General features: G+C 51.4%; 6 protein-coding genes across 6 annotated transcripts; 1 reads left to right on the forward strand and 5 right to left on the reverse strand.

Moving 5' to 3' along the window:
• Positions 1-99: 99 nt before the first annotated feature.
• Positions 100-958, reverse strand: BO66DRAFT_402065 (uncharacterized protein; the record flags this gene model as incomplete). Its single annotated transcript, XM_025648795.1, has 4 exons — positions 100-128; positions 224-512; positions 617-913; positions 953-958. The coding sequence occupies 4 exons, from the start codon at positions 956-958 to the stop codon at positions 100-102; spliced, it is 621 nt and encodes a 206-aa protein (XP_025503224.1).
• Positions 959-1,882: 924 nt separating this feature from the next.
• On the reverse strand, positions 1,883-7,072 carry BO66DRAFT_420893 (uncharacterized protein; the record flags this gene model as incomplete). Its single annotated transcript, XM_025649913.1, has 5 exons — positions 1,883-2,941; positions 5,092-5,182; positions 5,851-5,870; positions 6,689-6,737; positions 6,918-7,072. 5 exons carry the CDS (start codon positions 7,070-7,072, stop codon positions 1,910-1,912), a joined length of 1,347 nt encoding a protein of 448 aa, XP_025503225.1. The 3' UTR covers positions 1,883-1,909.
• Positions 7,073-7,699: 627 nt separating this feature from the next.
• Positions 7,700-9,700, reverse strand: BO66DRAFT_452843 (transient receptor potential ion channel family protein; the record flags this gene model as incomplete). Its single annotated transcript, XM_025651958.1, has 2 exons — positions 7,700-9,264; positions 9,331-9,700. 2 exons carry the CDS (start codon positions 9,698-9,700, stop codon positions 7,700-7,702), a joined length of 1,935 nt encoding a protein of 644 aa, XP_025503226.1.
• A 909-nt stretch (positions 9,701-10,609) lies between these two features.
• On the forward strand, positions 10,610-11,682 carry BO66DRAFT_452844 (RTA1 domain-containing protein; the record flags this gene model as incomplete). Its single annotated transcript, XM_025651959.1, has 4 exons — positions 10,610-10,772; positions 10,842-10,864; positions 10,939-11,164; positions 11,252-11,682. 4 exons carry the CDS (start codon positions 10,610-10,612, stop codon positions 11,680-11,682), a joined length of 843 nt encoding a protein of 280 aa, XP_025503227.1.
• Positions 11,683-11,803: 121 nt separating this feature from the next.
• On the reverse strand, positions 11,804-13,077 carry BO66DRAFT_101036 (uncharacterized protein). The gene has a single exon (XM_025641751.1). It carries the CDS (start codon positions 12,997-12,999, stop codon positions 12,199-12,201), a length of 801 nt encoding a protein of 266 aa, XP_025503228.1. The 5' UTR covers positions 13,000-13,077; the 3' UTR covers positions 11,804-12,198.
• Positions 13,078-13,297: 220 nt separating this feature from the next.
• Positions 13,298-13,801, reverse strand: BO66DRAFT_392390 (YqaE/Pmp3 family membrane protein). Its single transcript, XM_025647487.1, has 3 exons — positions 13,727-13,801; positions 13,531-13,665; positions 13,298-13,474 (listed from the first exon to the last, which is right to left on the reverse strand). The coding sequence occupies exons 1-3, from the start codon at positions 13,741-13,743 to the stop codon at positions 13,399-13,401; spliced, it is 228 nt and encodes a 75-aa protein (XP_025503229.1). The 5' UTR covers positions 13,744-13,801; the 3' UTR covers positions 13,298-13,398.
• Between the last annotated feature and the right edge of the window lie 23 nt (positions 13,802-13,824).

The following is a 13,824-nucleotide window of genomic DNA, read 5'->3' on the forward strand; positions in this document are numbered from 1 at the left end:
TTGTATTCGTTTCTATGCGATATCACTATTCATATTCAGGCTTCGCATCTCCGCAAAGACGGCTAGAAAGCACAAACTCTCAGGCAATCATAGACTTAGCTATATTTGATGAGAGCCCCATGCACTGACTATGTAACATGTAGATAGGTTTTAGTCAAGTCCCCGAACCCAACCTAAATCCCTTTCTGCTCAGTGCATGGTCTCTTCGAACCACGCTGCGTACCTCCACCATCGTCCGTTTTCCACCCCCTGCCCCTCTGCGTCCCACCTCCTGGCTCGGTCGCTACATGCTTGGGGAGGTCGTCACCACAATAGGTGTGGTTGCGCCCCGGACCATCCAGGATGGGACATATGCGCTCCATGTTGAACTCATAATCGTCCGTCTTCTGACACATTTGGTGGTAAAAGTCCTGGATATAGTCGACGCCGACCTTGAACCATCCCTGATAGTACAGGGACTCGGGCGCCCCGTCCCGCGGGTCGTACAGTAGATCAATGGCCTTGACGAACATCTGTTCTTCGTCCCAACCCGTTGTCTCCTGGCGGCGCGCGATGGGGCGGGGTTCGGCGCCCGCGACAGCTGCTGCACGACCTCGTCGTCGATGAGCAGACAGACCTCGGTCAGGATGCCGGGGACGAGCGGAGGGCGGTTCCGCGATAGGAGGAGGCGATCGCGACACAGCCGACGGATCTCGTCGATCGAGTGGGGTGCGGCCCGCGGTGGTAGGAGCTCGATCACATCCAGACCCAGGCTCTCGCAGATGCTCTGGGGTAAACTTCGAACGGACTCGTGGCAGTCATTGATTTCGCAATGGATGTATGTCTTCAGTTGGTCAATGAGCTGGTTGGCGAAGGGCGGGGATTTCTTTGAGAATGGTGCGTAGTAGACGAAGAATCCCCAGTTGGGATACGTCTGGATATTGAGGTCGAAGAGAAAGTCTTAAGCCGAAACAATCATGTTGGAAATTCTATTAAGGCTGGGTCTGAAATTTATATCTCTATGGAGCCAAGCGAGAGAGAAAGAGAGGGGGTTGAAGCTTCGAGTGGGCACTTAGACGGGAGATAAGGTACTTGGTAGGGCCTGTTTTTACGGGACTACTAGGTAGTCATTGGAGCACAACTCGTTCGGTAACAGTAAAGTTGCATAACCTCACCGATGTTGGTTAAGACCACGGGTCCCAGAAATTAGTGTTCAATAATGAGCGTGTAGCTCTGGCTCTCTTGTCTCCTCCCATTCTGAAGGACTATGGTAAGAAATTCTGTTCTTGTTTATCGGTCAATTTATATTGAAGGTTAATAGCGAGCGAGAGCCATGGGTCGATAATATTAGGAGTCTTTGCTGGGTTGAGAATATTGCACGCAGCCGGTGTATTATTTCAATGTTCAAAGATTGCGGATCTATGCGACGGGACTCACTGAGGCAGTGAGATGTTCGACGGCCTTGAGCTTCCATCCGGAGAAGCCTAATCCTGGCTGCGACACTGAATTCACAAGTGGAGTTTGCATTTCGCTGGCTCTGGCACGCTGCCAATGTTCAGCTATAATGTCTAAGCACGGTGTGCGGCCCATGTAACAAGTACAGCCTACATGTTCGAAGACTGGGAATCGTCATTACAACTGGTTGGAATTAGGCATCCAGAAAGCCAATTGCGCACATGGAGAACGCGTGGACAGTGCCAGTTCATGCTTCGTGGCATACCTATTATGAGCGCACCGGGAACTATCACGTAGCTAAAGGTACCTTTACTACGTCAGCCGACAGACGATGAGCTGAAAGGGGCGATGGGGAAATTTCTGTATCCGTGCAACTATATGCTTTTGTGGACACGGTACGGAGCTCGCCAATTGAGAACGACAATTTGACACAAGAGAGCATTGGATTCTGTATAGCCAATTCCCACCACAGGACCTAGTGCCACCGGCCGATCCTTGCATTTTCATGGTGTCTCCACGAGTACTCGTCCCAGACTCCTCCACTAGAGCCAGGCAGATCAGAGACCTTTCGTCCAGTAAAGGCTATGCCATCGCCAATAAACGTCATGTTGGCTTGGCCCTCAAAGCTGTCGAAGTTGCCGTCTCTGAACTTGATACTGCCATCATCTGGCTCATTAAAGATCTCCCCCTCACCCGTCTCACAGCCCAGCAACTTCAGGAAATATAAGCGACTCGGGCTCTGTTTGGATTTCTTTGTTGAGCGGCCACTTTGAGAAACTGGTACCTTCCGTTTCACCCCCAATTTGGGGCTTCCATCCCCCTCAACCCCACTATCATCCGAGTTGCCATCGATCAAGCCCTCCTCTTGGGAATCATCATCCTCCTCTCGTTCAAGCTCAGCGCAGTACCGCTCTAAAACCCCCTCATCCGCGCAAATGATCATGGCACCCTCCAGAGCCCCAAAATAGAATCCGGCCTCAAAGACGCCCGGGGTCGCAGTTTCGTGGATATCCAGAGTCAACCCATCCGCATCCTCGGGCCACTGGTCTTTGATCTCCTCACAGTCGACAATGTAGCTCCCGACAGGGGATGGAGCCTCCCGAGATTTGCGCCGATAGTCCGCGTGTAGCTTTGCACGGTCCGTCTCCCGCTTCCGCTCCGCAGCCTCGATCTCCTTCTTCTCCTTCGCCGCATGGCCCTTGGCCGCCTTCCCGACCGCAGCCTTGTTCCACCCCATGTAAATCACCTTGGTCTGCGGGCCGCGAGCCGTCTCATGGTGCAGGCCGACCACCTTCTCAGCCGCCTCTCGCATTTGACTCACGCGGTACTCGCTGGTGCACGGGAACGGGATCCCCACTACCGTCTTGGTGATGCTGCGATCCGGGCGCTGAGGATCATCCCCAAAGTACTTCTGGATGACCCAATCCGGCTGTCCGGACAGCTGCTCCGGCGTGCGGGTGGCCAGCCATTCGCGGTGCAGCTGCGCCTCCAACGCGAGGCGATGCGGCTGAGCTTGGGTAGGAACATTGACCGGAGAGTGGCGCCGTCTACGCGCTCGATGCGGCCCTGCGTGGTGCAGAACCGACCGTAGACGGAGGTGAAGCCATCGCGAGTGACGTCTTGTGTTCCAGACATGATAGTGACTAAAAAGACAGAGGTGAACGGATGAAAAGGGAGAGTGTTGCTTGGAAAGTGGAAAAGAGAAGGAATAAATGTGGCCCATCAACAAACAGATGATGAGGATGCGGGCGGTGAGTGTAGCGTCGGTTGATGCTGGTGACGACACATCATGGATTGCGAGTCCGTGCACGCTGTAGCACCTGCCATACTGCGGACATGAATCTTAACCGATATTCCAACCGCGCTTCTTTGTACCTTTATTCAAACATCTTTTCGAGTATTCTCCAAGCAGACAGGATGGAAAATATTTCCTTAAGCACCGACACCAGTATACCAGCTTCCTCTGACCGGCGTCTACTACTTGCTGATGACGGCCAGCAACGGCCTCGAAACTTTCAGGAGGGCGGATCGGCAGGCCCATTTCGATCGACGCTTGCGGGCACTCACCTGGTAACAGCAAAAGAAGGCCATGGGACTTCCTCAACTTTCGGTTGTTCACTGCTCCAATGGGCTATCCGGAACGATATAACTCTTTGCCGGCAGCACAATGTACTGCCATTGGACTTCCTCTTTCGTCGAACTCGTCCATTCTACGTCCAGGACACGTGTTTTCGATCGAGTTTGATGAACAATACGCAGTTGAAGGAATGTAAGTTCGATCGGGTGGAGTCCCTCTTCAAGCTCTCTCTAGTACCTATGCTAATCCAAATGGTCGCAATGGCCATCGTCAGCCGAAGTAGCAACTTCGGCAATATCAACCTGCAGGTAAGGCTCGAAGTCGCTTGATGGCCGATGGTGGTGAGGCGAGCAACACCGCACCCTTTACCTCCTACTGAAACGCTACAGGGTCTTAAGGATCGGTCGACGTGTGCAGTTGCCGTAGCATAAAAGCAACGCGTAGTGCGTACGACGCATCACCGATGAACTGCTGACGGGTCTTCCTTGAGAAGCTTAAGGGAGCCAGCAGTGGAATTGGGTTGGTTAAGGATGGTTATTTCGGAGTTCCGACCGACTAGGGACCACTTATTCGCATTCATAATTACTTACTGTAGGAGGGCCAACTTGATTGATTTACTATGCAATCTTTGTGCCTCGATGACAATCACCAAACCACATTCAGGATCCCAAACTAGAATCTAGTCGATTCTGTACTACATAAGATTAGCTAAAGAAGAATAAACATTGCAAAATAGGAGCATTAGGAGACCGCCCAGGAGAACAGGAAGACAACTCAAATATCTCGAAAGATTTTTTAGTTCGAAGAGGCTACAGTAGTCAACATCGATTCGACAGGCGATAAGGTAGACCAGCAGAACGAGCTGCGGGTCCCTGTCGTTGTGGTTGCTGCCCCATGAAACTAAAGTACCACGTGGGCTTTCCGTGTTGGATCCGACACCCACGATCAAATTTGTCGTCGCTGTCCAAGCAGATCCAGTAATCTTTCTTATCATAGTGCTGATCATCGCGAAGATGGTCCTTATCGGCCGTTCTGAACACGCAATCAAGACAGAGCCCTTCAAAGAAGCCTGCCACGCGACTCGCTGCACATCTGACAACACCGTTCCAGTCTGCGGTGCACACAAGACAGTCTGCCGGTTGGTCCGCTGAAGATTCGATATACGTGTGCATTTGAGCTGCTTCAAAGTGGGCCAAGCGGTCGATCAACTCGTCAATTCCTTGGTGCCTCAAGCAGTCGTTGAGAGGCCAGACCTGGATTCTCTGCAGCTCGCGAAGGTATTCAAACACGGTACACTTGCAACAAGGTGGAAGTGATATTTGAAGCATTGTGGAAACGCGGCCAAGAAGATTCTCGTGGATGGTATCGTGAGAGTGGCACGGGCGGCGTTCAGCTGCCCTGTTACATCCATGCAATTTAGGTGTTAGCAAGGAGGACGTCGCTGTATTCGAGGGGAGAAGAAGACACATGGGACAAGAATGACTGAGACTGTACAATCGAACCTACGCAGAATCGGCGCGGAAATTGGTATTTGCACTTCAGGCAGGCACCACGCGGTGATATGCTCTGTGCTCTGGTACATGAGGGCCCTCGTTGCCCGAGCACAAATTGTCGCATGTTCCAGAGCGCAGCTTGGAAGCATGATCTCTCGATAGAAGCTCAGTTCCATGCCTGGGTCGGCCTGACTTTCTTTGTGGGTGCAACATGCGTCGAACCATTGTGTAAGGTTCTTTGGGCAGATGCGACATTTTCGGCAGTCGAAGATCAGACACCAGACGTCTGCCAAAGAAGCATCGCCCACAGGTTTCTGGTCCAAAGTATTGTGTAGCTTCCGCAAGATGATCTCCAATGCCGTGATGCTGTAACAACCAATCTCAACAACAGTCTCCCGCCCATTCAAGGACTGTTCTAGTCTGCTCCGGAAACACTGGGACGAGTTGAGAAGTGTTCAGCGGTCAACTTGAAACGTTGCGTGTTTGTACACAAGGTCATCCTCCAAGGATCGGTAAATCTGGGTTGCAAACAGCTTCAAGTCAGACGGGACAGTGATAGAAATAGTGCCAGGGCTTTTCTTGTCCACAAATGGTGGTGGGGGCATATTGCAGTGCAAAGGTGAATTAACTTGCAGTGGAAGAACACAGATTTTCAATGAAGAGGATAAATCCAGTATTGTGTGGTAGTTGAGCAGCCGAATACACAGTAAGAATTGAGCGAAGTTTGACAGCGATCAAGAGCTTAGACCAGATGACATAGAGGGTGAGTAAGAATTGCGGTGCACGGAGGAACGTCCCCGCGCAACGGTTTCGGCCTAGCTGCTGATGTGAGCGTTGAGCATTGACTCAAATGCGACAATGAGATGCTGCAAGTAGTATGGCAGTTGTAATTGTTCAGATTCATTCGAAGCAATACCTAGTTGATTTGATCCAATCACCCGTTGCTATCTACCTAGTAGTCATCTATGATTTCAGTCAACGTCTTAGCCAAACAGAGAAGTGGGTCAAGGCTGACTGAGGTAGATTATCCACTTACAAGACAGGTATAAAGCCTGCCGGAGAATGTTATCAGTCTATTATAAACGTGCACAGGCCACCATGCCGGAAATCCAGGCTACTCAAGCCCTCTTCAATTAGAAAGAGTATAAGAAACCAACGCTACCACTCCCAGCCTTGAGTCGACCCGTCCCAGAGTTGTCCCCCCGCCATGGAATAAGGGCGCCTGGCGAGACCCCAGCCAGTCCACCGCAGCGGGCACCACTTCTCCTTCCTATCTGTGGTCTTAGCCATGAAAAAGTTGATGAAATAACTTAGGGAGAAAGGGAAAAGAAGTATTAGCAACTGAACAATTAATCTTGATAGACAAGACTTACAGCGTCGCGGACTCGGCGTCCCAGACAAGGCGGGATGCTCGGCCATGGAGCGGCATGTACCCCCATTTACACAGCTGCCTGAAATAATATTTCCATATTAGTTCAAGATGCACAGCGCATTGAGGAAGAGAGAACAGATGTCCACAGTGGCACAAACAAGTAGTTCTTCCGGAAGTGTTGCCGAATCAGCTCCCGTTTGTCGGGCTCCATGTTCCAAAAGGTGTTTTCTTCGACCGCGATGCGGCTTGCCAGGCGCCGTCCGGGCACCACCTCCCATACGACATAGTTCAGAAAACCATCGGGAACAAGACCCGACTCTCCCTGGCTTGTAATCTTGGAGTCCAGGAGGCGCGGAGTGATCTGGGATTTCTCGCGCGTAAGAGCGCGCAGGGCGACGAGCTCTGGTGGGTCGTCCCATGTCTGCGCTTGCTGGCCGCGGACGGCAGGTGATTCGGCCTCGGTACCCCCGATAGAGAACTGCTTATAGAGCCTCATGTGAGCTTTGATGTTGCGGTCGGCTTTCTTGCAGATAAGGCGGACGGTGGCGTAGGATGCAGGTGGGTTCTTTGGGTTTCCCTTGCTTGGATAAGTTGAGAGACATGTCCGTCGCATGCCTCGAGGACGGTCCGAGTCTCATTGAGTTGAATGGTGGGCTCGATACCGATCTCAGCCTGCGTGAACCAACGGTAAAACATGGTCATCCCGCCTAGAGGTTAGTTTGTGGCTGAAGTTCCTAGGTCGGACAAGCTAGGGTAGAAAGAACGAAAGTAGAGAGAGAGAGAGAGAGAGAGAGAGAGAGAGAGAGAGAGAGAGAGATGATGTTTTCAACGGCATAATCAATTGGCAGATACAGTATGGCTGGAAAGGATGGTTCGGGTGAAGGTTGCGATACTGAGAGAATGAATGCCGGAAGAGGGCTATTACAAGCAGAACCTTGACTGTAAACCTTCAATGTGTGACGTGGGAGCGTACATCGTAAGTCTTCTTCACCTGCTCTTCTGATATTACATTCACACCTTTTGCCAGAATCCCGGGTCCTGATGGCTGTGAATCACTTGTTGTTCCCGGGTAGGCCTACCCATCTAATAGATGTCTTCGTTTGTTAACATCTCTTGCCTCAGACCCTATCAAACGCCCGTCCAGTGTCCTTGTGATGCACCCTAACGATGAACGGGACGGATCAAATCACAAGAGATTACGATTCTAGCCTTGGTAGTCAATGGGTATCTATAACCCAGTCCGGAGAATATTGTGTAGTACGAAGATTCTGTAGACTGATTTCGTATTCTATTGTATTATCGCAGGATATGTGTCTGATAATCTCAAGTATGCCTCTCCCCTGATTCGTTGTGCACTGATGGAGTTGAACGTTGATTCTCACGAGGCTTGGGCCCTCCGGAATCGGTGGTACTCAGATCCATGAGTTCGGTCGGAGGTGAAGCACGTAGGTTCAGGAACGATTCGCGATTGTCGCCTACGCTCTGGTACTGAGTTTCAAGCTCCTTCATACGGATGGCATTGACCCATGAAGTCAGCAGGTAGCCCATAAGCACCAGCACATAGACCGCATTATACAAGCAAAAGATCACACCAACAACGCTAGCCGCCATTGGTGAGCCTTTGAAGATGCCCGAGAAGATGAGGATGCAGATGGAGTTCACGAACTGGATGATCGCTACTGCGATGGCGCGACCATTCATGCTTCGTTCTCGGCAAGGGCGGGCCCAGATCACGAGACCCATCATAATGACATTGATAACCAAGAGGGTTATAGCCTGTGCAACTGGAGCAGACTGGCTAACAGCAATGGTAAGCCCGCCCGTGAAGTCGTATAGTTGCTGTATGGCAAAGAAGTAGTATCTGTCGGCTGTATGGAACAGCTGAATTAATCGCACATTCTTTGCGTCAATGAGTCCCGATGAAAGAGTGTATGCTGCGGTCAGGCCGGACTTTTGACCTCTCCGGACGCAGAAGATGGTTCTCACTGCAATCCACCCAAGGCATACGGTAGTCCCGGCGCACCAGGTTATGGCCAAAACCAATATTCCGGCGGAATCACGCTGTGTGAACTCCCAAAAGGAAAATGAGGCGATTGAGGGGAGGGCATCAGTCAGGAATAGAAGGTACAGGCCTCTGCTACTGTTCAGCAAGCGCATAGGTGCCGACTCAAGCCATCGCGGAAGGTTCTTGTTGTTCGACCTTTTCAAAATAGCATGTCCCAGTCTAGCTGTCGCCAGCCCTACAAAGAGAATAACAGCGACAAACATGAATGAGAAATATGCCGTCATGAATACATTGGTGGACTCAATGCCAGCTCGGTAGGCCATTCGAGTAATACCTTTCACACTGTTTTCGTTACTCTTTGACACGTTCGAACCCGTTCTTCGGAGTAGACTCCTGCCGGAACTGAGGACAGGATCGGAGAACCCCCGCTTCTCTACAATCACTGAGATGCTTTTTGAGTTGTCCACGACAGTGGACGGGGTACCTCCCGTTGCCCGTAAGTACCAGCGGCCGAACGATTGAACAAACCCGATCCGTACAATTCCAATAGTCCACTGGAAGATTTGTGTCCAGGACTGTGCTATAGGTGGTAGTCTAACTGAGCAGAGGCCAAACATTGCTTGCGACTGCATGAAGCTCAACAAATCCAGTGACGCGACGGAAAGCTGTGTGGCGGAATGAAGATGGCCTCCGATCATGGCAATAGCGGAGCCGATCAAACCCAGCCCAGTCATGGCCGCAAGAACCCACGAAACAGCCGCTTGATCGACCGTGCGCCCGTTGGAGAGATCGGCTGAAAGACATGCTATAGATTTTCGAGCCGAAGCACTGTAAATGTATACGAGGATTGTGGAATCAAGGTCCGGAACAGTGTAGCCAATACCTAGCTTACAGTCGCGGTCAGTTTAGGATATTCTGGCAAGGATCAAGAAGTGGCCATGTCACTTACCTGGAATCACTGACACGATGGATGACACGTTCACGCTTGCCTGGGGTATATCGAGTGCGCCAGATGCAAGTGGACAGAGGCTGTCGAGGCCCAAGTCACACAGGCTGATCGTGTCATTGAGGATCTGGTATCCGTACACCAACAGCACCACATCTGCGGTGACATTGCCTGATACATTGAGAAATCCGGTAAACGCGATGTCGAGAGTTCCAGACCGTGTCAATCTGACATCGAAATAGGTCACGCTAATGGCTGTGTTGGGGCCACAATTTGCCAGAGCAGACGTTGAGATAGATTCGTTAGCAAGGACAACTCGAAAGAAGGATATAATGAGCAACAGGCGACATGTTGATTGAGATTTTGCACGCATCCTTGGACGTTCTGGTGTTCAGAGGGTGTAGAGAAGGTGATGCGGGTCGAAGGAGGAATCATCGTAGGCGGCAAGGCGAGTGTGTCTTGGTGGAAGAATGATTTTTAATGATAGCATTAGCCTTGAATTGTGACTGTGACGTGTATTCCGTAACCTAAAGGCTATTTTCGGACCTCGTTACTCACTGTCGGCTAAATTTCATTCAATATATTGGTGCGCACCTGATCTCAAAATGCATACCATCATTCTTTATGAATGATCAAATGATGCTGATTAACGGTATCGAACATTACTCATGGAGAGCAGTACATCTGTGTGGTCCCCCGACTGAGCTAGGCCTCGCCTAAAAAGATCATAATAATGCATGGATAGGCTCGGGTCTGGGCCGTTCCGTACGGAAGTAGCTGGTCTGTTCGATAGAATATGATACTAAAACCATACACTGGCTCGGCAAAGGCTGCCACAGCCTCATTCAGGGACCCACGGGTAGAGACTGGAGAAAGTGTGGAGGGAAAAGGATCCTCACACATCGGTGGTCGGGAGGTCGGGAACTTGGAGCCCCGATGCTCCGATGTAGTTTTAATTTCGCATGTATGGAGAGTGGCCCAGGCACAAGTAAAAATTGAAGTAAGTTGTCCACCCGCTTACATAGACGGCTCTCATTCCGAATCCCTTATGAGCGAAGTGCCATAAGTAGTTGGCTTTAGCAAGGCATGGATTTGCTAGGCCGATCTAGCCTGAGACCCTCCCCTTGTCTACTGTCCGGCTGAGTGCCAGTGGAGAGGATGAAGCGGAATCCCCAAGCCGAGCTCTATATATATGGGTGCCTTGGACAATGTCTTTGCTCTTCCTTGAGGAGAGTAGCCGATTCACACTTTCGAAACAATCAGTATAATTCTCTCTTCTGTCATGGCTCTCAACGTCGAGTATATGGGAGAGTATAACTATGTACCCTCCGTTGCGGCCGCGTCCGTCTTTGCCGTCCTTTTCGCAGCATCGACATTTTACCACACCTTTCAACTATCTCGAACAAGAACCTGGTTCTTCATTGCCTTCACTATTGGGGGCTACTGTATGTATGCACGATCAATTATGTTCCCCTGAGCGGTCGTCGCTGATACAAGGACCGGGAGATGAATAGTTGAGGTGACGGGATACATTGCGGTTAGTCTTTATCCCTCATGCTTTCATCTCACACTTTCTTTCTGCAGAGCAAATCATAATGTTGCTAGGTATAGAGAGCTATCTCAGGTAGCCAATATCCCGACTACGAGCTAGGCCCAATAGCGGTCCAGACGATCCTCATCCTCATCGCGCCCTCCCTCTTCGCCGCCAGCATCTACATGACCCTCGGCCGCATCATCATCATCACAGGGGGCGAGCAACTCTGCCCTGTGCGACGCTCGTGGTTGACCAAGCTCTTCGTCTTGGGAGACATTATAGCTTTCCTCACCCAAGCTGGAGGTAAAAGCTTCTCACTTCCTTTCCCTTCGTTCTTTCCCTTCCAGCAAGGTTGCTAACTCAACACACAAATTCCCGCCCGACCAACAGGCGCCGCAATCCTCGTCCAGCAGAAAGCCAGCAGTTTCTCCACCGGCGAGACGGTCATCAAGATCGGCCTGATCATCCAGGTCATCTTCTTCGGTCTCTTCATCTTGACCAGCGTGCTCTTCCACGTGCGACTGGTCAAATCCGGGTTCGCGGAGCGGTATACGAGAGACGTGCCGTGGAGACGACACATGCACGCGCTCTACATCGGCAGTGTCTTTATCTTCATCCGGTGCATCTTCCGTCTGGTCGAGTACGACCAGGGGACGACAGGCACGCTGTTGCAGCACGAGTACTGGGTGTATATCTTCGATGCGGCGATGATGCTGATCGTTATGGCGGTTTTCAATTGGGTTTATCCATCGGAGGTCACGGAGCTCTTGAAGGGGACTTATAGATGCGGGTCGGGGACGGAGCTGCCGTTGCATGGGTGATCAATCTGCGAATGTGCAGAAGGTGTGGGAAGGATATTGCACATGCACCTCAGTGGCGGTTTGTGGGCCAGCGGTAGAGTGGGAAATATGCAATGTGTATATACTACACTAGTATGTCGGCTTTAGAAACATGCTCACTGCTCCTAACAGTTCTGGGCATGGGAAGAAGATCACAGAACTCCAAACCAGCTGAATGACTCACGAAACTCTGGTCGTCTTTCTGCGTGATGATGGACAGTCATGGTTTTCGGCCGAGAGGAAGGCCACGTCTCCCTTGTAGGTCTGGACGCTTGCTGTCACCACACACAATCACATAGTGTTCTATCCGATCTGGCAGGTGACGAGCTCATGTACATGACACGTGATCAAGTACCAAGCACTATGCTAACGACGCGGAGAGAGAGACGCAAACCATCTGCGAACCATATGCAAATCTAATCCCTCTTGATCTCCACCGTATGAACACTCCTCAAACCCCACAAACTGACCAAAACGGACACAAAGCCCAACGAGCAATTATACCACCACCCGGCGCGATATCCCAGCATGAATGCCTCGGGCCCCACACCAGCCTGCCCAGGGACTTGCCTCGCGAGCACTGCTGACGTCGCGATCCCCACGCTCTTCCCCACCTGCGCCAGGATGTTGAGCACCCCACCGGCGAGGGCCTGCGTCTTGGCCGGAAACGCCCCCGTCATCACTGGGCTGGCGATCGTGTACATGAGATCCGCCCCCAGCGGGTTCAGCGCCATCGCCTGGAAGACGCCAGCCTTGTAGCCTGGTCCGTCGGTGCGGCATAGCGTTGCGAGGAGTAGGGGCGCGATTCCGCTGTCGAGACAGCCGGCGGGAACGGCGACAGAGGGGCAGGTGCGGTAATAACGCGCCGATGGCGATGGTCATCAGCAACCCGCAGATCGGGGCGGGGAGGAAGTGCAGTGAGGAGGTCAGGGCGGAGACGTCGCGGACGTTTTGGAGGCATAATGCTGTGAGTTGTTCGCCGGGGTTCAAGGTGCCCCAGAGGAGGAAGACGGTGATGCAGATGCTCGTAATGGGGAGGTTGGTCCAGAGCGTGTTGGAAATCAAAGCCGGACGACTGAAGCGGGTTTGGCGGTGCATCCAGTAGATAAAAGCTGGGATGAGCAGGGTGGCGATGTAGAGCGACAATATGTTGAGTGGGGAGGGGAAGGTATGAGAGTCATCAGTGATGCTTGTTGCTACGGCGCGTCCGTAGGATAAGAGCGCAAGGCTGGTGCTGATGAGCAGGGTCTTCCCGAGGAGGTGTCGGTGGTCGTGTTCATGTTGTTCGAATTGTTGCATGGAGGCAAACGACGGACGGCTCTGCAGCCTGAGTACTGTTTAGCATAGCTCACTCCAAATATTCTTTTTGGCTCGAAATATCTTCATCGAGCTTGAAAGAATCAGCTTTCAAAACTCGAAAAATACAAAGTCTACGGTGCTAGCTGGGCGGGATACGGGAGCAAATCCCGTTAGGCTTCTGTTCAGCCCTCGGATCAGCCCCCCAATCCCCCCCGGCATAAATCCTTAGCGCATTGTGGAAAATAAGTTAGATTACGAGACGAATACTCTTTGCAGGAAGAAATTCGATCAAGAAACCCGTTTATGTACAGTACAACTATTGAGAGCTAGTGATCCTTATATTCTACACCCTTGGCTCGACCTCACAATTCGCGGAGACAATATTAGATACAACCTTGACTAATAGTATCGGCTCTGATGGTAGTACTGGTTTTGATTCCAGTCTCGTCTATCACGCGAAGTCAAAACGATGAACCTATTATGCGTTAGCTAAATGGTTGTAAAACAACGATATCTACCGGGCGGTGTTACAATGCATGGATTATGCCCGGAATATCACCGAGCAGAGTCAGGACGATATTAATGCAGAGATCGGGTCCACATCCCCGCTTCAACAAGACTGCGAGTGGGGGAATGAAAATGGCCAGTATGACGAGGCAGACGTCTCTGCAGCGGCAAGCGTAGTTAGTCACGTGGTCACCGTTCGGGCATTTCGTGGCAGACTCACGAAGCCGTGGCTGGCATGACGGCGACAGCACACAGGACAGAGTTAAATTATATATATTATATGTTTCGTGTGCGATATTTTCAACTTACAGATTAATG

The sequence above is a fragment of the Aspergillus aculeatinus genome, assembly GCF_003184765.1.
Source record: "Aspergillus aculeatinus CBS 121060 unplaced genomic scaffold BO66scaffold_28, whole genome shotgun sequence".
NCBI classification, from domain to species: Eukaryota; Fungi; Ascomycota; class Eurotiomycetes; order Eurotiales; family Aspergillaceae; genus Aspergillus; species Aspergillus aculeatinus.

What these genes read in the sequence shown, in the direction of transcription:
- BO66DRAFT_101036 (XM_025641751.1), bottom strand. Translation starts at nt 12,999, where the DNA reads ATGCAACAATTCGAACAACATGAACACGACCACCGACACCTCCTCGGG.
- BO66DRAFT_392390 (XM_025647487.1), bottom strand. An exon ending in CCGGGCATAATCCATGCATT is followed by an intron (nt 13,475 to 13,530) that starts GTAACACCGCCC and finishes AACGCATAATAG; the next exon opens with GTTCATCGTTTTGACTTCGC.